The sequence below is a fragment of the Hippoglossus stenolepis genome, chromosome 2 (assembly GCF_022539355.2).
Source record: "Hippoglossus stenolepis isolate QCI-W04-F060 chromosome 2, HSTE1.2, whole genome shotgun sequence".
Classification (NCBI taxonomy): Eukaryota; Metazoa; Chordata; class Actinopteri; order Pleuronectiformes; family Pleuronectidae; genus Hippoglossus; species Hippoglossus stenolepis.
Genome location: NC_061484.1, coordinates 20,545,325 through 20,570,529, shown reverse-complemented (window position 1 = coordinate 20,570,529; position 25,205 = coordinate 20,545,325). Strand labels below are relative to the sequence as shown.

The 25,205-nt window shown below is 44.4% G+C and overlaps 1 protein-coding gene across 1 annotated transcript in view; it reads left to right on the top strand.

Annotated features, from left to right (window-relative positions):
• Positions 1-267: 267 nt before the first annotated feature.
• bnc2 (basonuclin 2) overlaps positions 268-25,205 on the top strand; it is a 154,036-nt gene continuing 129,098 nt past the window's right edge. The window contains exon 1 of the mRNA XM_035175463.2: positions 268-1,039. Within this exon, the coding sequence (XP_035031354.1) occupies positions 1,037-1,039 (3 nt within the window). The 5' untranslated portion in view covers positions 268-1,036. The remainder of the gene's footprint in view (positions 1,040-25,205) is intronic.

The following is a 25,205-nucleotide window of genomic DNA, read 5'->3' as shown; positions in this document are numbered from 1 at the left end:
AAAAAAAAGTGAAAGTTTGCTCAGTGTAAAATAAAGTGCAGCTTGTATCACCAAAATAAAACTTCACACAGCATTTTAAAAGATGGAATATGTTTATTTTGTGTTTATTGTCTGTTTGGTTGCATTTGAATCCCTCCTCCTACAGGTGGTCTAATATTGTTTAAATACACATAATAATAACAAACACGAGTTAAATACATTTTCATTGAGTCACCGCTGCTTTTCAAAGTGTTTCCACAAGTTGTCAAAGCGCAGCTCTGACGATTCCTTATCTCGGGGCCATGCCTGCGCATTTTGGCACAGTTTGTTTCATGTCGCGCTTGGATGTGACTCCTCTTCATCCTGAGCCTAACGTCGTAAATCAGGTCTGTGGACCCGCAGTCACTCTGGTTACAGTCACACACGCGGCGTGTAAAAAAAAAAACAACCCACACACAGGTCTGAATTCGCCCCAACATTAACACAGCAGCCACCTTCTCTCCAGCCCGGACCGGCCACAGCTCTCCGCGGCGCACTGCGCTGACTCTGCAGAAGGAAACCATCGGGGGAGTGTGGGAAGGCGTTTTTTTTTTTTTTTTTGCGTTTATCCTCAAGGTAGAACACGCAGCTACAGCCCTGCTCCTGGATGCCAGCGATCCCAACCGTCTCCTTGGCTTCAGTTTGCGGGAAAAAAGGAAGAAGGGGGACCGGGTGTCGTGGTCGTGCGTTCTTCATCCGAGGGACCGACGCGTTTCCAAAAAGCCCCCGACGCGCGTTCTTTCCCCAGCTGAAGCGGCGCGGACACACACACACGATTCTCTGGATTTAAAAAAGAGAGAGAAACGAGAGCGAGTCGTTTGCTGCGTTGAAGGTGAAATTGTCCTAAACGGCGGTGCTAAGTTTGAGAGCAGAACACCCACCGCGAAGCAGCCCAGACACACGCACGCCACTGACGAGGAGAAAGTTCCCCACTTGAGGGCGAAATCAGACTTTTTTGAGGACGCCAAGTTTGAGAAGTGCCAGGAGCTCCGGGGTCTGTGAGACACAACATGCAGCGATGGTAAATATGATTTTTTTTACTCAAACTCAAACACACCACGAGAATAAACTGTGGCATTGGTGACTTTTTTTTTTCTTTTACAACTTGTGTGTGTTGATGTGTTCACTCATCAGAGCAGATGAGAAGTTCAACTTTTCAGTCTCCGTGAATAATTTATTCCCCCTTATTTATTTTTTTACTCCCATGACTCATCATCCTACTTGATAAACTTTAAAGCTGCATTTAAAAAAAAACAAAAAAACTTTCTTCTTCTTTTTCTGATTGCTTTGATTTTGGTTTCCTTGTCTCACAAACCCAACACTGATCCCTGAAGCTTACATGTTAAAACTGATCAGAAATAAGACCTGTCCCGAGTAAGTGAATGAAAATATCACCTGTACTTCACTTCATGTCATTTTATAGATTTTGTCCCGCCTTGAAAAATGTTACTGGACCCTCTGCTCTCCTCAGTGGGATCACAAACTTTGTACGAGACGTGTGTTAAGTAAATCGTTAACTCCAGATACAGTCTTAAAGATTTAAAAAAAATAGTTTTCTTATTTGGTTTCCATGATATTCACGTCTTCAGCCTCCTCCTGCCACCTGTAGCTTCTAACTGACATATTTACAAACGCATGCAAACCAGTAAATGCTAAGATTCAAGAGCAATTCAGTGCAACAAACACACGAGTCTGATAAAAATGTAGTGAGTTATATAGTGTGTTTACTTACTTTAACGTGAGCTGACTTTATTTTTGTAAAGTAGCGACATTTGCACAGTTATTTTTTCAGGCCTAAAATCCCTCTGCTGAAAATCCTGCAGAATCTTGAGTTACTATTCTCCTGCAATCTTTTACCGATTTGTCTTGAAATATCAACAGCCTATAGTTTCAGTGGATGTTTGCGATCGTCTTTATTGGAGTTGGGATTATGTGAAACCAGATATGTGCTATAGATTCCAGTGCAAACAATGTTTTAGATCATTTTTTATAGTTTCTCTTCATTTCTATTTATTTTAGGTTAGCAACACTGTAATATGACAGTGTCCTTTTTCATTTTTTGGAAAAGGCCGGATAGTGCCGCACAGACTTTTCTTTGGTCTGTTTATGTGTCCCTGTGTTACAGTTCACCTCGTAGGGAGCTCCTGCAGCCAACCTGAAACACAAGCCGAAGTGTATTTCCTGTCAGTGTTAGAACTTCTCAGCGCAGACGTTTCTGAATGCTTCAGCGGACAGAGGGATAAAAAAAAGTCGGAGCGAGTGCTAGAAAAAGAGAAATAGCAAAAGAGATTGAGATGAATGGCCCGACTTTAAAAGTGCCACAAAAGTACCTTCGCACTCTCATCAGCGAGATGTGTGTGTGTGTGTGTGTGTGTGTGTGTGTGTTTGAGATGAATGTCTCGCACAGTGCTTTGGCCTGCACGGCCCGAGTGTGTGGCAGGGATGTTTCATGAGCTCGAGCTGGTGCTGCTACTATAGTGAAGAATGCCAATTTACATTCCAGGAGTGTCATTTCATTACTTTTATCTCTACGCTGCTCTCTCCCTCTGCCAGGGCAGCCGGGGATCTGGATTTCCTTCAGCACATAAGTCACACAAGTTAAAAAATGCTGGTGTTCCTCTTCATCTGGGTTTCTGTCTCTCTCTTGTGTGTCAGATAATTATACACTTATTACATTCTCAGAGTTACTGACAGAGAAAAAGGTCATGCTGCTTTTGCTGCATAAAACAAATATATATATATATATATATATATATATATATAAAAACAACAAGCGAGACTGGAGAGCAAAACTCCATATAGAGAAACTGTGGAGGCAAACGTCCTCCTCCTGCACTGGGCAGATGCCCCGGTTGAGCCTGTATGGCGCTGCTACGTGAGGTTAAAGAAAAAGTGAAAGTTGTCAGCGAGGCTGCAGCAGGGTCGTGATTCCTCTGGGTCTGCAGGAATCAGAGAGGGGAGAGTGTGTGCGAGTGTGTGCGCGTGGGGTGGGAGCCACTGGTTAGTCGGTTCAATAATCTGCTGGACAGGTAGGCCTGTGACGCCCCCCCTTAGAGAGGCTGCTAATGAAGAGAAAGGCTGCTTAGTGGTGCTCCGCTCTGACCCCACCAACCCTCCCTGTCCCCCCTGCTGGTTTCCTCTGATTACTGCTCACATGGAGAACTCTCTCCCTCCCCCCACCCTCTACTCCATCCTCTCTCTATTTCCCCTGCTTTTCTTCCTCCCTCTCCTCCGCCTCCTCTTTATTCAAAAATGAATGGGTGCTAAGTGCATTAAGGATCCATTAATAACTCGCATATCTTTTTATATATCTCCCTGTGAGTTCTTGGTGTTTTGTTGCTCATTTTTTTTACTTTATGTGATTAATTAGAGGGAATAATCACTTCCTGACCTTCATGTTCCTCCATATCTTCTGTGCAGTTTTAGCTGTGATGAGGCCGCACTCTGAATTAAAGAGCTTGACCCCAGCGGTTCACTAAGTGTGGAGCAGGAAGGAGAAAAACAAACAAACACAACTTATTTTAGATGAAGGGTGATATCTGCTTTCACATACGCTCACACTTAAAGACATTCAGGGAAAAGCTGAGAGAGCAGTTTTTCTATCTCCACCATCTGCACATGATACGCAAACGTTTCAGCGATGCCTCGACAACATCAAAACAACACTGCTGCAGCGTTCCCTTTTTTTTTTATTCATACAGAGGTGGGTCAGTGCTGCACTGATGCAGCGGCCCTGCTAATCTTCATGTGTCCTCGGCCCCACGTTAATCTCTCGAGTGACTGATAGTGTGTCTTGGCAGCGACAGAAAAGGTAATATTTTGAAAAGGGGGAGTAGGGGTCATACACCTCGTGGTGACTGGAGATGAAAATCTTTGAACAAGACACTGTAACATAAGCTGTGGGATTCAGCGACTAAACAGAGACACTGTGAAACGCGCAAACCAATCGGATCGCAGAACACCTAATTTAATAAGGAGCACGGCGTGAGACGTACTTGATTTAAAACAATATACATGTGAGAGACATAATTAGATTTTTTTTCCACCTCAGCATATTATGCAGTAAGAAACTAAAACCTTCACACACTTTCACTGGCCATTTCAAATTTTCTCTGAGTACATTTTGAAATGTGGTCTGTGTTTGTTTGATTCTAAAAAAAAAAGAGACAAATAGACACCTTTTTTTGACATGAGCATTCAAGATGTGTTCGGCTGAATGATATCTCCAAGAGTTTTAATCTGCTGTATGATAGCAATGTCTCGGTGGCGAGGAGGTAGATCACACATGGAAATGGCAAATTAGTCAGATTAAAATCAAGCTTGGCTCTACATGCTGTGTTTAAACGGTAAGCTGACGCTTGTACTTACACATGTTACACTTTTTTATGTCCCATTTTTTTTTCTACAGCCTTCATTTCACATGCTAATCCAAACAATATCGTATTCCTCAAGGCAGGAATCAGGAAAACTATGGTCTCAAGACGCGAACACACCCAGTGTGTGCAGAAGCCACACACTCCCTCAGTCTTTATTTGTTTAAAGTGAGAAATGATAGAACACATTTTGCACAGCTCAGCTTTTAGTAACGTAGCCCCACCGCATTTTTCTGTCCTCCCAGACACGGCCATGATTCGCACATTTTCAGCTGTAATCTGGGGTGGCCTTAATTGATTCTGCCCAGCACTACAGTAATTACTGGAAACTGTGTAAAATAAACACCTCAGTGTCACTGGGTGGCAACGGTCCGATCGGTAGGGAAATTACATTTCACTTGTAATCCATACGTTCTTCAGCGCGGCCAGAATATAACTCATGTCGACGCTACAGAAATACCGGAGACGCTATGTAACAAACAGGAGTACAGTTGTAACCAAATGGCTCAGTTGGGAGGTATAGGGTTATGTGGTATAATTTATATTTTATAGCTCCCTCCTGCACAGACTGCACTCCAGAATAAAGTTGTTCGATTTTGTTCCATGAACAGCGAGTGAGAAAATCTGGGATTTCACTTGTGATGGAAACTCCAGACACCACTTTGTTCCCTGCTTTCTTCTTGTATTTTTTTATTTTCCTGTTGAGTCTCATTTTGTTGCTTTCAGGTAAAAAGACACCAAACGGCTGCTGTTGCAATGCAGGGTGGATGTTTGTATGACTGTGTGTGTCTGTGTGTGTTGTTTTTTTTGGGGGATCGTGGGGGTGGGGTGCATTAGTGGCCCATGCCCCAGTGACTCAAAAGGCATGGAAAGATCTCCTCAGGCCATACAGAGTGATTTGATTAAAAGAGAATAATTTGCCCTGAAGACATCTTTTCTCTTCCTTGGTAAAAAAAAAGGCTGGTGGAAGAAATCTGATATGACAAGATAAGTGGTGGCTCATGAAAAATTCCCGAGGACGGAGAGGTAGCATGTTGACTTTGGAGTTATTGCCCTGAGTGTGTACTTCTCCGGTATTAACTGTGCTGACAATGTTGTTTTTACCTTGATCACCTTTGAGCGCCCCCAGAAGTCTCTCATTTCAAATCTCTTTTTGTTCTGTACTGTCCCAAAACCGGACTCCACGCTTCATTGTCGTTCTTCAGGCGTCTTCTTTGACTGCTCATCAAAGTCGTCTTTGCTGGTGCAAATTCAAAACTGTTTAGTGAAAGACATTTTAACGCCTGCCTAGTGAGAAGAAGAAATGTTCATGATGGCTTTTTAATGTACTGCAGCTGCAATGCGCTGGGTTTGCATGCACTGGATTGACCGAGAACGAGGCGCTGTCCCCGTTATCGGTCGGCTCCAGCAACGCATAAGCAACACAACAAATGAGATGACCACCTGCGGTTAAGGTTTCCTAAAGCAACACTACAGTTACTGTTCTGGTTTCACAGCCTTGTAAATCCCAGGTAAAATGTGCCTCCACTCCTATGATTTGCAACTCTGTACTTCCCTCGTCTGTGAGAGGGCTGAACTGCTCCTGACTTCAAGTTAAAATGTTTTGTCCATCTCGACCTCAGACTAGCAGACTTTATGACTCTATAACAATGTCATCCGACTTCCTTTTCTGCTCGCATCAGTATTATATGCGCAATACAGGGGTTTGTCAATTGAACCCAAACATATATGTCATTTCGACTGACTGACTGGTTTTATAGGAGGACAGTTTCCTTTCCCAGGTTTCCACTTGAGCCTGACTCCACTTTGTAGGAAGTTCCCGGCTGGTTATATTAAATGTCCTTATACCAATGTGGCTACAGCTGTCATGAGGTTTAGGCTCAGAGAAGACTTTTGATGACGAGGTGTGTGAGAGGCCTCTCTCATTTTCTTTATATGATGGCCGTGGCAGGTAGTCCCCGGACTCTGGAAGCCATTCAGACTGCGCTGTGTGCCTCAGGCCTCAAAGACACCATGTGCAGCATGTTACACCTTTCAGTTTGGCTCAATACAACTTTGACTGTGGCACAGGCTCCCTGTTGCTCCTTGTTGCTTCTTTTCAAAGTGAGTTCAGAGAGGAGATAGGACCTTCTTGGGTCCAATTACTTATACCCACACATAGTTTTTGCTCTTTCACCCCTACAAGGCCTCATTTCAGAGATCGGGATCCATTGCATGTCGACCACTTGCATCAGAAAAGCAGAAATAGATGCAGGTTTTGTAGTTGTCCTGCTTTTGTCTCAGGTTTTACCCTCCAAAAGAAGTTGATGCTTAAGGTAATAACTTTGTGTCCTTGTTCTCACACCAAAGAATAAAGCATCTGGCCCTTTTTTCTCACATAGACCATTACAGTTATTTGTAATGGTTTTAGATCGCACTGACAAATATAATCCCTGTCCAGCCGTTAGCATCAGATCAGAAATCTGTGTAGGTTTGGACGACAGATTTGTTGAATCTGTAAGAGTTGTTAGCAAAGTAAGTCTTCAGAAGGAAACTGTAGATTCAGGAGGGTCTTAAGTATTTGAAATGATAGAAGATGTAGCTACTGTGCTACTGCTACCAACCACCCAAGGCAGTGAGCGTTTACATTCATATGGTTTACAATGGGTCTGGAGCCACACATGAATTAAGTCTACAGAACAGATTTCATGCAAATCTCAATCGTGCTTCAGTGTGATGTCAAATGTTAAACCTGACTTCATTCATGTCACAATCCCAGAGGCAAATGCCGGTTTAATTGATTATTCCTCCTCCATTGAACCGAACTGTGCCATGCAACCACAAACCTGGACGGCACGTTACACACATCCTACCCTGTGATTGCTGGTGACCGAGCTGCTTTTTAAAGTGATAATCATAGTAATTAAGAAGTCTAAGCTCAGGATTTGGTGTGTTTCTTTGCATCTTTGTTCACTTTTCCTGTTTGAGGGAAAGTTAAAGCACAGCTGTATATATCTGTGGGCGCATGCCTGCGTGCTTATGATTGTGTCTGTGTGCGTTTGTGGCTTCGTGTGTTTTCGTAGCTGAGGCAAAATCTGCTGACAGGTAGTGTGTCGGGAGGGGGACAGTGGCGCTTTTGAGACAGACACAGGAGACGAGTCTCAGGGAGAGAGAGGGAAAGGGAGAGAGAGAGAGAGAGAGGGCCTCTTTCATGTGACTCCGCATTCCACCAAGGCACAGGCAGGGAGAGGCACAAGACGAGACATGCGTCCCCCCTCGTCACTCCCTCTGCCTCCTTTCCCGCTGCAGCCTGCCCTCCCCTCTGCCAGTGACCTTAACATTTATCAAAGAACCCCATGCTGGAATTCCTCTTCAGCATCTGTGTCCTGGTGAGAGAGTCAGACACACACACACACACACACACACACACACACACACACACACAGACAGCACGCACGCACGCACACGCACGCACGCACGCACGCACGCACGCACGCACGCACACACACACACACACACACACACACACACACACACACACACACACACACACACACACACACACACCCACACCCACACACCACACCGTGCTGCAGACCAATCTGTTTTGAATATTGTGGTGCTGTGCAGGGGCTGTCCTTGTTGTTCCCTGAGTTAAGGAGGCTGGCCTCGAGACACTCACACACAGAGACACACGGACACATGCTTGCACACACATTCTCTCCTCCTTCTTGTTTCTTTATTGTACCTCCTGTCACTTTGTCCTATTCATTTAACCTTTCATTAGAGCCAGCAGACAGCCCTGTGTGTGTCTGCACAGCTTCAGGAACAATGCCAAAAGCCCCACTGTCACAGTTATTAGATTCCTCTGGCCCCCGTTTACCCTGGCAACTCGACATTAAGAGAGCGAGAGTGAAAGAGGGGAGGCAGGACGAGGGAGGAAGAAAAACAGGGGTGCATGGTTGACACTGCTGCCCAACTCCTCTGGTGAGGGATCGTCTTGACTTGTCAAGGACATGTGCCACATGTTGGCTGTGCAGACGGAACAGTGAAGGGAATGTTAAAGCCACGGCAGAAAGGAGAGAGAGAGAGAGAGAGAAAAAGAGAGAGAGAGAAAGAGAGGACGGGCGTGGTGTGACTGTCTTGTGCTGTGGCGAGCAGCACCCTGGAGGAGTTAGACTGAAAACACAAACAGTTTGCGGAGGAATTCTGTTTTTAATGGGCAGCCAGGAGGGGCGGTCTGGTCCCCAAGGAAGGACAGAGCAGCGCCCACTCCATCTCTCTCTCTCCTGTCCTCTGCTCCTCTCTGCTCTCGCTCGTCCGATATGCACAACAAACCATATGAGCAGAATCATGTTTTATGACTCCTGTTATCAATGTGTGTGTGTGGACGTTCGTTCACATATGTGTTGCATTTTGAATGAAGAAAAAAATTAGATTCATTCTCACATTATTTTGGCATTTTTGGGGAAGTTTTGTATAAATGCAATGGATGCTTTATTTACTGATCAATTTTGAGAATCTCTGAAACCACTGAATAGTGAAAAAGAAACACAATTATGACACTTAAACAGGGAAAACTTTGCATATTAGGTGCAAATACTTTATTCCAACTTGTTTGTTCATTTGAGACCTCATCCGTCTTTTCAGCCATTGCTCCAAAAGGACATTTTATGTTGAAGTGTTAACTCAAATGTAATATTTCATCAAGATAACAAATTAACAAATTAAATTATCAATAAACTGATATGTTTAATATCAATCATTAATTATGTCCTCATTATTTAAATAGAACATTTAATCTGACCAGGATTCAGCTTCCTAGTTCTAACTGATATGTGTAATCTGATGTAGATGACCTTTATATAAGCGACCCCCGTAACACTGAGGAAAGCCCAGTGCAGTCCAGTGCAGCTGGGTGAGGCTGTGCTCAGGTCAGTCCCACCCTGTCAGCAGACAGCGGACAGTGATGCTCCTCCAGCAATACATTAGCTGAAATAGATCAGGGCCTGGAATGGAAAGGCATTGGTCACTCTAGTAGGGGGCAATGAATCGCTCACCTGTCATTGGTGATTGAGCCAGTGCACGCACACATGCACACATGCACACATGCACACATGCACACACACACACACACACGCAAACACTCACACACTTTCCCTGCCCTAAAGACAGAGGGACAGAAAGAGAGCAACAGTCTGAACTCGGACCATCGGGCAGCAGTCTTGATGAAGTCTATCTCTCACTTCTGTCATCCCTCTGCACCTTTCCCTCCCCGTCTCTCCCCTCTGAGGCCCCCGCTCACTCTGTGTGACTGACTCTTTATTATCCTCATCCCGTGGCTTAGTTAGAGCGGTGACCAGCCGTCCCCCTCTCCTCTGTCCTCTCTGTCATCCCCATTTCCACCCTGTGGCTCTGCCCCGAGGCTGTCAATCCACCTATCTGCCCCACATTGCTCTAATTCCCTGATTGGACTCTCTCTTCCTCCTCTCAGGGCTGTAATTGATGGTGGTGTTACTGTGCCCACTCTACTGGCCTTAAAGCTGCTCCTCCAGGTCAGCACTACTCCACCTTGTAAGACATGCTGGGATCGGGTAGACAGCAAAGAGCTTTTCTGTCTCTGTATGTGTGTGAATTTGGGATAGGGGCCATTTACCATTTGCTTTGTCTGTGTAAGCAATCAAAGTGTACCTGTTGGCTTTCAAACTGTTCTCCAAACTATTCAAATCAATCGTGATATTCACACTTGAAATGTGTCCCTTTGAACAAGGGACAATATTTCCTCAGAACTCAATGTTCCTTCTCAATAGTAACGTCTGCCCTTGGCTGCCAGGAACAGTAGGGGTTTGTCTGTATTTTTCATGTTGGTAGCTCTTTTTTGAAGTAGGTTTTAATTTTAACATTTTGCAAAGCAAAACGTCTGGTGTGAAGGACAAGTTTTAGTATCTGACTTGTCACCTTGATGAAGAAGAATGCCACTCAGTAGAGCACATACCTCCGCCAAGGTCCAGCAGTCCCCTGAAATTCAATCAAGCTGCATCAAATTTCACACACTCATAAATATCAGTCCTCTAAATATGCCAGATTTTTTTGTTCAACTGGATATCAGTGAAAATGTAAACAAAGTCCTATCATGCAATGTTAAAAAGTTAAAAAAAAATCCTGGATCTTTGCCAAAATTATATGGGTTCTTTCTTGCCCCATTTTCCATCCCCCCAACAAGTTCCATGAAAAATGTTTTTTGTGTAATCCTGGTGACGAACCAACCAACCAACCAACCAACCAACCAACCAACCAACCAGCCAGCCAACCTACCAGCCAACCAACCTACCAGCCAACCAACCAGCCAACCAACCAACCAACCAACCAACCAACCAACCAACCAACCAACCAACCAACCAACCAGCCAGCCAGCCAGCCAGCCAGCCAGCCAGCCAACTAACCAACCAGCTACAACCAACCAACCAACCAGCCAACCTACCAGCCAACCACCCAGCCAACTAACCAAACAGCCAACCAACCAACCAACCAACCAACCAACCAACCAACCAGCCAACCACCCAGCAAATAAATGAACAGGGCTGAAACACAACCTCCTTGATGTAGAAAATTAATTAAAAAAATGTCTCTTTTCATTTGATTTAAATCCATCTAAGTTTGCTTTTGCGATGTGTAAGAATGGTGGTCGAACCACATTTCAGCAACGGCACTTTGTAAAACAAGAGCTTTAAAGTTTGCTATGTCCACTAATCTCCTCCTCTCTCATTTTCCGTGTCTCTTTGTCCCTGTCTCTGTCTTTCTTTCTTCCTCTCTGACTGTAGCCCCGAGTCCCTCCCCAGCATGGACCTTGTATTTATTACCCTCTAAGTAATCACTTTGCTTTCTCTTTTGATAGACTGTTATTGCTCTAACTAGCTGAGGTCCCTATAGGTATTTGGAGGCTTTCCAGTTTTATTAGACAAAGGCCTCATTATTCAAGGCCAGCATTAAGACGACCATTAGATCCATTTGCCCCCTAGTCACATGTATCCTGTTGCAGCCAATTCATATAATAACCCCTGCACACTTAGTATTTACAGCACAAACATTCTCATTCCCTGTTGTCAAAGTATAGAAGATATTCAGATAGCAGCTTTGCCACTTTGTGAGAGGTATAGCTGTTAGGTTAACAATAATGTTTTCTACACACATTTCAAAGAGATAATATTTCACAGATAATATACTCAGTGTCATATCTTGATAGGTTAGGGTTAACCCAAAGCACTTAACCCTTAACATGTTCCCTAACCCTGACAATTAAAAATGTTATTCCACTAAATTTTGTGTAGGCTTAAGTAACTCGAAACTCCGGTGCAAATTTTTCAGCTTTTAAAAGAGGATACAACCAGATTGAAACATGGAGGAAGTGTTTAAGTTTCCAACCCCAATAATAATTATAGTAAAATACCATGATACTGTCAACCTGTGATATTTTGGGAGTGTTCAGAAAGATAATCACCTATTTCATAATAGAGCTCACCAAAAGCCTCTTGTGTTCCTTATGTTTTAATCCCTGTCTGTTTTTGTATTGGTTGGTTTTTACTGTATGTTTGTGAGCAAGATTACACAAAAACAATTTTTGGTTTGGATCTGGATCCAGGGGTTGGATCCAGGAATTTCTTTCTACCTTCTTTAACATTGTGACTTGGGCTTTTTTCAACCTTTTATATTTTCATTGGGAATAATTCATGGATCTTGATGGCGGGACGGACGCTGACATTGTTGGCATGTCATATACAAACATACACATGGGGCAGCATAATGCCAACTCTGCTTGTTTCCGCCTTAACGAGAAAAAACAAAAAAAACAAGGGGCCTTGTTAGCGGCAATATAAGATGACCAACACGCCTGCCGCCCTGGGGATTGAAAATGTAAACAAAGAAACAGACGCACAACTTGTGGCAGACAGGATAAGAGATTTAAGGTCTTTCAGTTTCGATTTTTTTCAATTTCTTTGTTGCAGCTTTTTAATTTCTTTGTAGCCACCTATGTGTCCAATATAGTTCTCATCCTTCCTAATCGATGGCCCCTTATTGGGTTTCTGCGTTTGGTCAAATATCTCATCGCTTTCTGGCCCCTCAGGCAACAGGCTTCAAACTAATAAGAAACCTCCTCAGTCTCTCGGGTTGAGTGTACAGATGAAAAAAAAAAAACGATTAGTGCTGCGATGGTATGTATCTGTGACCGAAACCTGATTCTCAACAAGTTCACCAAGTTAAAACTAAACAAAGAAACAAAGAATTGGACATGTTCACTGGTCTTGAAGAGGATGTGAGTCCATGTTCACACTAAGCTGGATTTATTGTATGGAGTTTCTTTCTGTCCCAATTTAAAGGTTACTGAGCAACCAAAAACTGATCTTTTCAGGAATGTTTTGAAAACTTTTGAAATATACGGTTTTCTAGAACAAACATTAAGCCGACATTTTCTCATTGTTGGTCAATCCAGTAATTAAGTAATGAATACAATTTAGCCTTTTCGCTGTAATTTTTGTGTTTCAGTGTAGACTACAGTACGGGACCCCGGGGGGGGGGGCAACAGAACTCTATAGGGAGAGCCTAAACATTGGGCTCGAGTTGGGTTTGTACACAGAAAAGCAGAATGCTTGTCGGGTTTGGACTCGGACCCGGTTTGTGTTCTCTTGTGCTTGGAAGACAAGGAACCTTCTGAAAAAGTCCTGAACGTGCAAGTTGTCTTCACATGTGCAATGTTTTCTACGTTACTGTAGTTTAGACTCAGGCAGCTGTATTTACCTATCGTGGTCACATTCATACCAACTACTGTTGCACAGGTGGTGCTTGTGAATGTAGCCCACTGTACCTGAAGGAAACTTGAAATGTAGTCATCCATACTATTGTACCGTACACCCAGTACATGGATTCAGCAGCTACAGAAATAAACAAACATGCACATTACTATGTTTGTGCATGTGTTTGGATCATCATTGCTTAATGAAGCCTAAAATTCAAAACTCTTTCTCACCATGATAAACGTATAGCAAGCATGCACACTGAGTGAAACGTGTCTTTAAAAGTGGCTCAATATGCAGAGTCAGAGAGGGAGAGCGTAATGCCTTGATGTTCTACAGTAAGATAACATTTACTGGATCTGAATCTATACACGGTTTATACCTTTACTGCATGTACACATTTAAATAGAGTGTGTGGAAGAGAGAGAGAGAGAGAGAGAGAGAGAGAGAGAGAGAGAGAGAGAGAGAGAGAGAGAGTGCCACTTTGGAGTAAAGCTGTCATTACTCCGGCTCGCGCACTCCCTCATAAATACTGATAATGAGATGCTTTCAGCAGCCTAATCATTTCTCAATGTAGCAGTAGGTAATGTGAGAGGAACACTCTCTTTCCTGCACTTCTGCCTGCAGATGACACCCACAGCTGGACTTACACAGTGGAACTATGGAAAAGGATAGATCGTTGCTGTTCTGTGGTTGTTGTAGGAAGAGGGGAAAAGTTGGGAAGATTCCTTTTGTGCAGCTACTTTCCATTATTAACATTTTGCTCACAAAACAAGAAGAAATATGTCATTTTACTTACTATCAACTTTAATGTTTTAATGCAGATAATCATATGGTTGTTTTTTACTTTTTGGGGTTTTATCGTGCACTTTTATTCGCCTTTATGTACTTTACTAACTTTTTTTCTACAATCTGGAGAATGTTTCGTTAAATTAGAAAGTTCTTTGAAAGAATGTTTGAAAATGCTCTGACCTGACAACAAGATTTAAATAAAAAATCTAAATCAAACCACTTATATGTGTGGCAATATAGTTGTTGATGTCTCATCTGGATCAACAGAATGCTATAGGCTGGTATGAAAGGCAATGATACACTAGAATGACACTATAGAGCACGTACCTCCACCAAAGACCAACAGTCCCCTTACATCCAATCAAGCTGCACCAAAATGCACACATTTGGACTTTTTTAAAATTTAGATCTATGAATTATTTCCTGGGAAGTCAGTGAAAATGTCAAAAATGCCCTATTTTGCAATGTTAAACAAAGGGATAGACAATTCCTTTCTTCGCATCCACACCCAAATTAGATGTGTTCCTTCTTGCCCTGTGTCCCATCCTCCCACCTAGTTCTGTCGAAATCCAAACAAACAGACGGGGGTGAAAACCTCGTAACGTAACAATCTGTTTTATCTTTTAGTTTGGAGGGTTTGTGTTCTTCAGTAAAAGCCTCCCCTCTAGGAGGCGCCCTGTCTTCTGTGTACTTAAGCTAGGAGGCCGCATCAAGCACATTGGTCACAGATGAATAGTTTTGTGACACAACTGGGATTATACATGTTTGTGTTTACGAGTATTTCTCTCTCATCGTGCGCCCCAACAGGTGCACCGTGGAATGTCCTCAATAAGTTTGGGTGTGTCTCTCCGCAGGACGTCCACAGTTATGCTCTGGCCCCCAAGTTCAGACTGAACTTAGATCTCTGGAGGTCTCTCCCAGGATAGAATAAACAAGAAAATGCCAGCAGCTATCGACACTTCACTATTTATATACTGTATCTTTCCTATGGGCCATCTTTCTAATGGGTGTTCCCTGAGACGCTCCATGAAAGCACTGTACGGCATGTCATCTTCTGCTGCCTGTCTTCCACTGGCCATTAACCGGCATCCTTGATCATTTTAATAGTGCCTTTACACCGCCTCTCCGACCCCACAATGATTGGACAAACAGTGTTGTCCCTAGCGATATGAGAAGAATACATTGCGGAGCTATTGTGGTTTTCCGGGGCCTCGCTGTGTATTGTTTACTGGGTCTGCTTGATTGCCCTCTGTCCAAATCAGAGGGTACAGGCAGGCAGGGCAGGGGTCTACAGGGACGCACTGTGTTGTGGACTGTCCCAACGTGCTAAGAATATTCACTCAACCCACGGCTCTGAGGGGGGAACCCATCCATAGCTCAGTAAACACACACAAACACACACACACATTGGGAGTCATACATTTGTGCACCAGGGACCATATGGCCATGCATAAATGTTAGGGTTTGTATTTCAGAGTGTGTGTGTGTGTGTGTGTGGTAGGAAGCCATGTCTGTCTCAACGTCACAGATAATTACCCCCGATGTGACTTTTCTTTTCACAGTGGGAAAACACAGTGGGCCCTCGTCATTGACAGTGGCACATACTGTACAGCTCCAACATAATACCAACCATATGCTGGCAACTATAGCTGGATGTGGGCTTAGTTAGAGTAAACGTATAGATACATATTTTCCTGTGGTCTTGGCTTTTCCTAATGACCTTCTTTCATCATCTCCTATGGGTCACAGCGCTCATCGCTCGCGGCAACCAATTCAGTTAAAGGAGCCGCTCTAATCTTCACCCACCTCTGATTTCTATCTGTTAATCCCTTGCTTAAAACTCATAATTAAGCTAATTAGACACTATCTTACTACAATTGGCCCTTATTGGCCAGATAGTGGGACGACTGAAAGAGCAAGGTTACATCTCGGAGTTAGAATTTGATAAATGCTTACGGCCAACACAGTCATTCAAGCTTTAAATAGAACGTTGATGGATTTTCTTCACCACCTTTAATCTGCTGTGCAGTTAATTTCAGAGGACTGGGAGTTTTTTTTTAATTTGTGAAATGTTTCACGGTCGCGGTTTCAGAGCAGGTCTGGTCCTCAAGGCCGCCTCGGCTAAACTTGGTATAAGTAGGAAGGTAACATTAGCAATTAGGATAGGATTAAATAAACACGTGTCAAAACATATTTTAAGGAATAAACAAGAAAGAAAAAGATGTCAATTGATATATATCAGCCACTATATCGTAATATAAGAGAGAGGCTTGGCTCACTAATGTTGGCATCGTCATTGGCCTCGGCCTCTAAACATCAATATCAGTCCGGCTTTGCAAAACAACGTCATAAACATCGGCTTTTTAAAAACCAAAAGTCCTGTTTTCCATGATGTTGCCATCTGGTCCCGTGTTTACAGAAGCTGAGTGAGATCAAATTTGATTATCGCAGAAAGATGTTGGGAGACTTCCACATGTGTTTGTTTGTGCCTGTAAAAGTTTGGGCCCTGTCTCTGAGGGATGTGGTGACTTGATGTTGTTTAGACTCATCTCCCTGCACCCCCCACCACCACCACCACCACCTCTGGAGACCTGTCTTGGTAGCCATCCCAGCATCCTGCTCGCTGCTCCGCTGCATCCATATCGTGCTAATGATCATGGGAGTGGACAGCTGCTTAATGCAGTAGTGTCATCAGTGCTGCTTTCTGATAGCAGCTCCATTGCACTTGACGCGACTCAAATGTATCTGCTCCACGCGAGCCCCCCCCCCACATTCAGCGGATCGACTAATGTGGTCGAGGAAGAGCCCGGTGAAGGTGTATTAGATGTGTGCCAGATCACATTTTCACTGTGTGATTACAGGACATATCACATTTGGAGTGTATGATTACAGACAGGGTTCCTATCATTTTTCATCGGTCATGACGCTGTCAAATTTTCAAAGTGCAGCCCTCAGTGACATTATAAATATGTCATAAATAATTATCAGATCCTTTAATCAGGCAACACCAGCGTGAGAAAATACTCCATTGCAAACCAGAAGTCCTTCATTTACAAAAGTCTGCAAAGTAAAAGTACTCGTTACGACAGCAGAACAACTCCTGTCCATGTTTTAATATTCTGCTATACATTCACTTTTAGAACTGGAATAACATTACTACAAGCAGCATTTTAAAGTGATAACTGGTCATCGAAAGAATTTTATGTTCTTTCTTGCAGTTTAAACCAGTAACTGATTATAACAGCCGTCAGATAAACTAAGTGGAATTAAGTCAGTCCATCCATCCATACATCCATCCATCTATCCATCTATCCATCCATCCATCCATCCATCCATCCATCCATCCATCCATCCATCTATCCATCTATCCATCTATCCATCTATCCATCTTCCATCCATCCATCCATCCATCCATCCATCCATCCATCCATCCATCCATCCATAGCGTAGTGTAGGGCTGAGAGATGATGCATGAGAGATTATGACATTAAAAGGGACCTTTCTAATTTTGTGTAACCACAATTGCAAATTCCTGACAAAATCCCTCACTGCATCTATTCACCTTTTTTGTTACATACTGTATGTTCGGTGGCGACCCACCGTGCACTGGGGGCTGCCCTTGTGTCTGGTGATGGTCACCTGACCTCAGCGCACGCACTCATCCAATCATGCACTCTCTCTCTCACACTCGGCTGGAGCGCGCCCATCCCGTGCAGCTAAAGTAACAGAAGAACAGTTGGAACAATACGGCACAGTTTCACAAGAGTGTGAAAGGAAAGGTACGACCGCTCGAGGTGAACATGTGGAGTCTGAACCTGTGGCTGTTTGCTCCACTTGCATGCGTGCGTGTGTGTGTGTGTGTGTGTGTGTGTGTGTGTGTGTGTGTGTGTGTGTGTGTGTGTGTGTGTGTGTGTGTGTGTGTGTGTGTGTGTGTGTGTGTGTGTGTGTGTGTGTGTGTGTGTGTGTGTTTGGTGGTATCTATAGTACAGCACTTACTTCTCAACTTCATCATTATTCCATGAAAGGAAAGGAAATGGGTCTGGCAGGCTGGCATCAAACACACAGGTCACAGGAGTAAACCTGATGTCTGCTCCCCCACCTCACCTGGCTGGCCTGCTTTTATTTAGCAGACTGCACAAAAAGTAATTACAGGTTTGTTGAAACACTAATGAAGTAAAATCAGAAGAACATAAACGACCATTAATGCTGCCTCACCCTTTACCAGACAGCATCAGTATTTGTCTTGTCCTCAATCACTGTGGTTTTATTTGCCCAAGTTTGGAGGTTTCTGTTGCCACGGACACGGCCGTCGTCATTGCAGACATCACTGGAAGCAGTTTTCAATTAAAGGGTTTCTCCAAAAGAAATAGTCCCACTAAAACTGCTATTTCTGGAAAGACACATTATTTTGTGGAACTTTTTGTTGTTGTTTGGACACAAAGAAAGTTCTGCTCACCTCCACTGTACTGGGACAGAGGCGGAAATATAAGACACTGATATCTCAAAACCTCAGCAGATAAATAAAAACTTTTCACATGGTGAGATAATCCCAACGATAAGAATAAATGTTTTTTGTGTAATTTGGGTAATCCGACTCTTTAAACCTGTCAGAGAGTCAATAGGAGAGATAATGAATACTTATGTGAAGACTTGAGGGGAGAGACCATCACAACTCTGCTCGTCCCTGTGCCTCTGTCCTTTTTTCCCTTCTTTCCCTTCTTTCCCTTCTCTTCTCTTCTCTTTCCTTTCTCTCCGCCACTCCTCCCGTCCTCCATTCTTGCAGTTCATATTTCAGTTTGCTCCCAGGAGCTCACAAGTCCGTGCCAGACGGAAATTCGCTGAGGCTGCAGGAGCCCCCTTGGAGGCCACATGGAGGAGGGACAGGAGGGGAACAATCAAGCCCAGTCCTCCCATGCTATCCCTCCCTCTCGTCCTCTCACTCTCCCATGGACTTTTTTCTCCCATTCCCCCTTTTTTTTTCTCTTCCTCCCTTCCTCTCGTTTCCCCTCTCTCCTATCTTTCTCTGTCTCTTCTGTATCCAGCCTGCCAGGCTACACAGGTCCTCAGGGTGACTTGCTCTTGGCTCGGGTCCCTCAGCACAGAGCCCTCTCCTCTCCTTCCTCACCCCCCAAACTTCTCCTCCGCTTTTTTGCTCCTGCCACCCCCCTCCTCCTCCTCCACTCTCCTCCTTCCTTCTCCAGCTCTGTCCCTGGGGGGAAGACGGTGAGGCCATCCAGTCCCGAGCTGTCCATCAGCGATGGTGTTTACTTGCAGCGTGACAGGCCGACACATCTGGAGCGCATATTCACTAGTGTTCACACTCTTTCTCCCTCTCACTCCTTGCTGGCCCTCTATATATCCTGCGTCTGCCACCAGACACATTCCTCCGGCTCATTTTAGGGCCGTTTGTCGTCGTTATGGCGAGCCCACCTCTGACTTTCATGCACTCACTAAACGCACACACACAGAGATTTGTTTTCATCCATTTTTCCTCTTTCTTTCACCCCTCCAGTGGTTTTTCAGTTGCATGACAGAAATTGGAGTTAACCACCGACAGGGGAGGTGGGGGGTGGATGGGAGGGGGTGGGGGCAGAGCAGTGATGGGGGCAAAAGTCAGACTTCTCTCATCCACTTCTTTCTCTCTCTCTCTCTCTCTCTCTCTCTCTCTTCCTCCATCTGTATCTCTTTGCCTGTTCGTTTTTCTACTTTTCAGTGAGTGCAAACTAATTACAGCAGCTCCTCCGCTCCTCTTTGGAAACCCATGACTACTGGTCTAACGAAGTGACACTCTTTCTTCATCCGATGTCTCCCTCTCCCCGCGTTGCTCAGTCATCCTCCCAAGCCCCCACCTCCCACCCTGCATCCCACCCACCCCGTCTGTTTTCCCAACATTCCTGTGCTGGTGTGTGACTGTGATGGCTTGTCATCTCGCAGGAATGTCCTGCTCTCCCACCTCGTCCCCCTGATTTGGCGTGAAGCATTTGCTCCTGGTTTCCGACTCCGCACATGTACACACACACGCAGGCACACACTTGAAATGGTAGCTTTTAAAAAAAAATGTGTTCATGCAGATGGTGTCCATTGGGCCGCATACCTACCCTTGGCGCTCGGCCACAACAAGCAAAGCCATTCTCAGATAGTCCCCAGCTTGTTTTTCAACTGAAAAAAAAAAGTGTGCCCAAAGTTATTTTATCTTATGTTGCCTGTGGTAAAAAGAGCCATTTACTCTGTATGGTAAACGCAAAGAATTCTCTTGATTTTACTGATTACTAAAGAGCAGAGTGTTTTTTAAGGAAGAACACTTGTTTCACGTAGTTTCATATATGCACTTATAAAGAACACAATTTGCAGCTCATAAACTGTGGTCAGGCAGCGTTGTGCAAACTTAATCGTGACCAGGATTATTGGCTAAGTGTATCAAATGTTAAAAATTGGGTTTTAAAAAAAAGAAATGACATGGCTACAGTTTTATGTATCCTCTATACAGGGAAATGGAAGAGATCCTGTAATATGAAGCACATGTGACATGTTAAGGCTAAGTTTTAGTTTGGATAATGACTTTCCCCCCAGTGCATGCATGTTTTATATGGTGAGGACTTATTGGAGGCCTACTGGCACAAGGGACCATGCTACACTCAATGACCCGAGGGAGCACTTTCAATGGAAGGCAATAAGGAAGAATATTGTGTGGGTACGCTTGCATCAAGTTTGTGTGTGTGTGTGTGAGCACACGCGACATAGTCGTCTGATTGGCATCATCCTCATGGAACAAGTCTGGCTCCTTCTAGATCAGGCTGACGTGTGTGCATGTGTGCGACTATTTGTGTGTGTGTGTGTGTGTGTGTGCGAGCGTGCAGGAGATATCACCAGGCTCTCATGTTTATTCAGCTCAACGCCTGGATGACCAGGACTTATCCGCTGTCCTGATTACCCTGCCTGGCCTGCCACCATTAATCCTTCAGAGACCTCAGGCCCCTTAAACAGCCCTACCTTACACACATGTACAGGAACACACACACACACACACACGCACACACACAGAGCCACACACATTTAAAGTATACATATATCAAGGACATACACAAAATAAAACTGTACCTTTCTCGTTTTTTTCTCTCTCTTCCCCACTGTTATACCAGTGTTGTCCTCAGGGCAGAGCGTCTGTGTGCCTGGGTTTGGTTTTTGTGTATGCTCTGTCATTTGGGCCTCCAGGAACCTTCCAGGCATCTCTCAAGGTCCCTAGTCCCTTTAATTCCCAGTGAATTGTGCGTGTGCGTCCGTGCGTGTGTGTGAGGAGTGAGAAAAATGTAGAGGCAGAAATGATTCACTCTAATTTGTGCCACAGTATTTTCTTTATCAGCTCTTGTAAGTCTCTGTGAAGGCCCACATAATTATATTTTATGTGGAGTAAAAATGACTGTATTGTAGTTCTTTTCCCATAACGACCATAGTTTTCTTAGGAGGTTTTTTCTGGTGAGGGGCCTGTTGGAGCAAACTGACTGTGCAAGCATGTGGCTGCTATTGTGCATGTGTGTGCAAGTATGTGTACATGTGTACTCAGGACACCGGGGTTCTTTTCATTAATAGTCACTGCGCCAAGACATAATATTGACCATGGCTGTGTTCCCTCTTCTGGTTTTGCCCATAATAAATGATGCAGATTAGAAAAGTAGAAACACATTGGGCTGATAAGTAGCCTTTGCAGCTCACTTGCCATGCCACTGAGGTGGGGGGGCTCCCTTCTCTCACTTTTCCTCAACTGTATTCTTTGGTATTGGGTTGACTGTGTGTGCGCGCGTGAAGTTTTATCTGTGGTCTGTGTACATTCGGAGCGACCGGGTGGCGAGGGTGTTTGGACTCTGAAGGAATGACAATGGTGTTCGTTGCCAAGTTCCATTGGATTATACTATACACAGCAGGGAACCCTCTCATTATAAACAGAAGCTCATACTGGGATGTGTGTGTGTGTGTGTGTGTGCACATAAACACACGCACACACACACACACACAAGCCCGAACAAACAAAGACAGGGGACACAGCACTGGAACTAGTACAGCTGGAATGAGAGCATGACTAGTTCATATCTCGGGGCTAAGGAAAACAAACTGAAAATTGAACACTGTGTATGTGTGTGTGTGTGTGTGTGTGTGTGTGTGTGTGTGTGTGTGTGTGTGTGTGGCAGGAGGATCTGTTTAAATGTGACCCCACCCCCGACCCCTTGCCATTTCGAACCGTTTCCATCAGATTTAACGCCTGTTGAACATGATGATGTCACCCCGTTATTAAAATCATCGGTGACATCGCAGCAAGTGCAGATGAAATAAATGGGACAGAAAGAAAGAGAAGAAGGTTTCTGTCTTTATTAGTGAGATGGGAGTGACTGTTTGACCACCTGAGCAGACACAGACACACACACACACACACACACACACACACACACACACACACACACACACACACACACACACACACACACTGAGAAACAGACACACTCACTGGAGTCGTCTCCTCTGACTCCTTCCCCTCCTCTGACATCGCTCCCTCTCTCCCCTCCTGTCGCTGTCTTCTCCTTTTTCTCATAACAAATAACAGCGCAGAATTCCCCTCGCTTCTCTCCTGGGGAATTTTCATTACCGCCCAGACCCCCTGCCCAGAAGGACTCCCCGCCTTGAACTGTTCAACAGCTGTGGTGTGGACACTCTCTTCCAAAACAGGCCCACTGTTCACAAACACCCGCCGGACTCAGGGTGGGGACTCTGTGTCAACGTCCACAGCTCCAGAGATCGAGCTTCCCTCACATGTGGGCCCACCACGGGGCCCCACTCACCTGGGGGAAACAGACCTGAGGCTGGGCCCTCACCTCTCCTTTTATCAGTTTGGGAACAGCTTGCATTGGGCCGGTGTACACGAGGGGAAAGATGGTGAAGGACGATTCCTGTCTCTTACACATTGGGCCTTATTTTAGGAGCTTTGTCCAAACAGTGGTTGTTCAGTCGTAGCTGAGCACTTACAACTTATCACAACAACTGTACATGATGACAACAAACTAAAACAACAAGTAAAAGTATGTGAGTATATGAGATACAGTAGATGGATAGACGGATAGATAGATAGAGTCGCTGCCTTTAGCAAGAGCAAGGCGAGGTGCTATAATCAAAGGCGATTACTCATCGCATGCTGTGACGCCCCACAGTCAAATGCAAAGCAGCTTAAATTAAAACACACTTCATTTAAATAGATGAAAACTACATGGGAGATGAGTCGCCTTGTATTCCCGCCTGGCGACATTTGTTTCCGTTGGATCAGCAGAAAGTGATTTGCTGGCTAGGGGGGGGGGGTTTCATAGAGGTGGCAGTGCGTCTGTTGGCTTCCCTAAGAACTGTGCGTGCATGTGTGCGTGCGTGTTTGTGTGCGTGTGTGTGAAGCTCCTATCTCAAGTCCTCTTTGGAAGAACTTAGGAACTCTTGGCAGCAGTGACAGTGGAAGTCCCCAGCACTTGGCTGCAGTCCTGCCAGTGTGTGTGTGTGTGTGTGTGTGTTAGTGTGTGTCCTTGCATGTAGGAAACGGCTCATTTGAATGTGCTGGAGCTGAGATGGGATCAGTGCGTGGGAGGTATTTTGTTCGTACACCAAAAATGAGATTATTAAGAAGCAGACAATACTCGACCACAAAAACACAGCTTGTTCCCATTCGACATCGGTGTCACAGTTCATTTGTGTAAGGGATCGTTCTCTGCGAAATGAAAATTCTGTCCCTGTTCCAATCGTTACTTCTCCTCTCACCATGTCCGTCAAAACCCACTGAGGCTTTAAGAAGCAAAAGTAAATGAAGAACAAGTTTCCTTCCATGTTTTAATCTTTCCCCAAAGCCAACAACATCACTGAGGCCACATTTTACTGTTACATATAAAACATCACAGGAGCACAGAGGCACATATACGAAAAATATTACGATGATAGTGGAGTTAGGGAACAGTTCTTTAGCTGCACCACATTTAGATTACCAGGTGCTCGGTTCGAAATGTGGCAGCTTTTCATATATTTCTGAAACAATGTCTCCATGATCTCATAGTTTTAAAAAGATTGAGAAGTTATTTGTTGTTCCGATCCAAACACTTTGAGAAGATCCTCAAAAGAAAACGTAAAATAACATGAGTTTGCAGGTTTCTCTCTGAAACTGTCAAAGTGACCTGCAGTAATGAAACCACAGCAAGTAAAGACCTGCTGCTGCAGGACTCGACCCCGAGGCCACTGCTGTTCACCTGTTTATTCAAAGTTCAGTACACATGCACCGTGAACTGGAGAATCTTAACATTTCACACCAAATTCAACACTGCACTTCCTTGGGTCCTTAAAAAACACATCGCCTTCAAGTGTGAAGGCGATAAGAGGAACGGCGCTCGAGATATGTGAGCCACAGACAGATGTCAGGATTCATTAGACAGATTTCAGTGGATTATTTTAAGATTATTTTAACATTTATTTCATTTCTCCACACAGAACTGATGTTTTTTGTCTGTTGCTTTGTTTATGTTTTTGATGGTTTTGAGATATTTAAACTTGTTTTTAAAAAGTTTTCCTGTGTTTCCACTTCTATTATTTTTTGTTCAATTATGATCTCCGCAAAAGCAAAGATTAGGCACTAGTGTCATATTCATCTGAGACATGAGATTGTATTTAGTTTTGAACTAAGCACTGGGGGTCTTTTTCAGGCTCTACAGCAGGTGTCTGAAGTGTGAAGTTTCATACGGGCAAAGAATTCAACCATATTATTTTAAAGACTGCATACTACAGCTCATTCTTTAAACAGAGCACTTTCCTTATGGACACTACAGTATTAGTCTAAACCCAATGATGAGTGCACTGAGTGAGGTTTGAGGCTGAACTATCCTGAGCCAGTGGGAGGTACAGTCGGGCAGTGAAGTGGTTTATTTGGTTGGGAGACACCTGGCCAGAGCGGAGGAGCTCGTAACACTATAAGGCTGCTGCTCCTGACCTTTCTCCTCCCTCCTCCTCCTCCTCCTCCCCGCATCCACCCTCTCTCTCTTCCTCTGTACTCGTCTCTCCAGCGGACTGTTTTGCTGCTGTCCCCCCGTCTGTCCACATTCCATTCACCAGGATACCTCTCCATCCTGTCCCGAAGGAGTGTGTGTGTGTGTGTGTGTGTGTGTGTGTGTGTGTGTGTGTGTGTGTGTGTGTGTGTGTGTGTGTGTGTGTGTTGAACGAGGTGTCCTACAGGCCTTGCCTCTGGTCA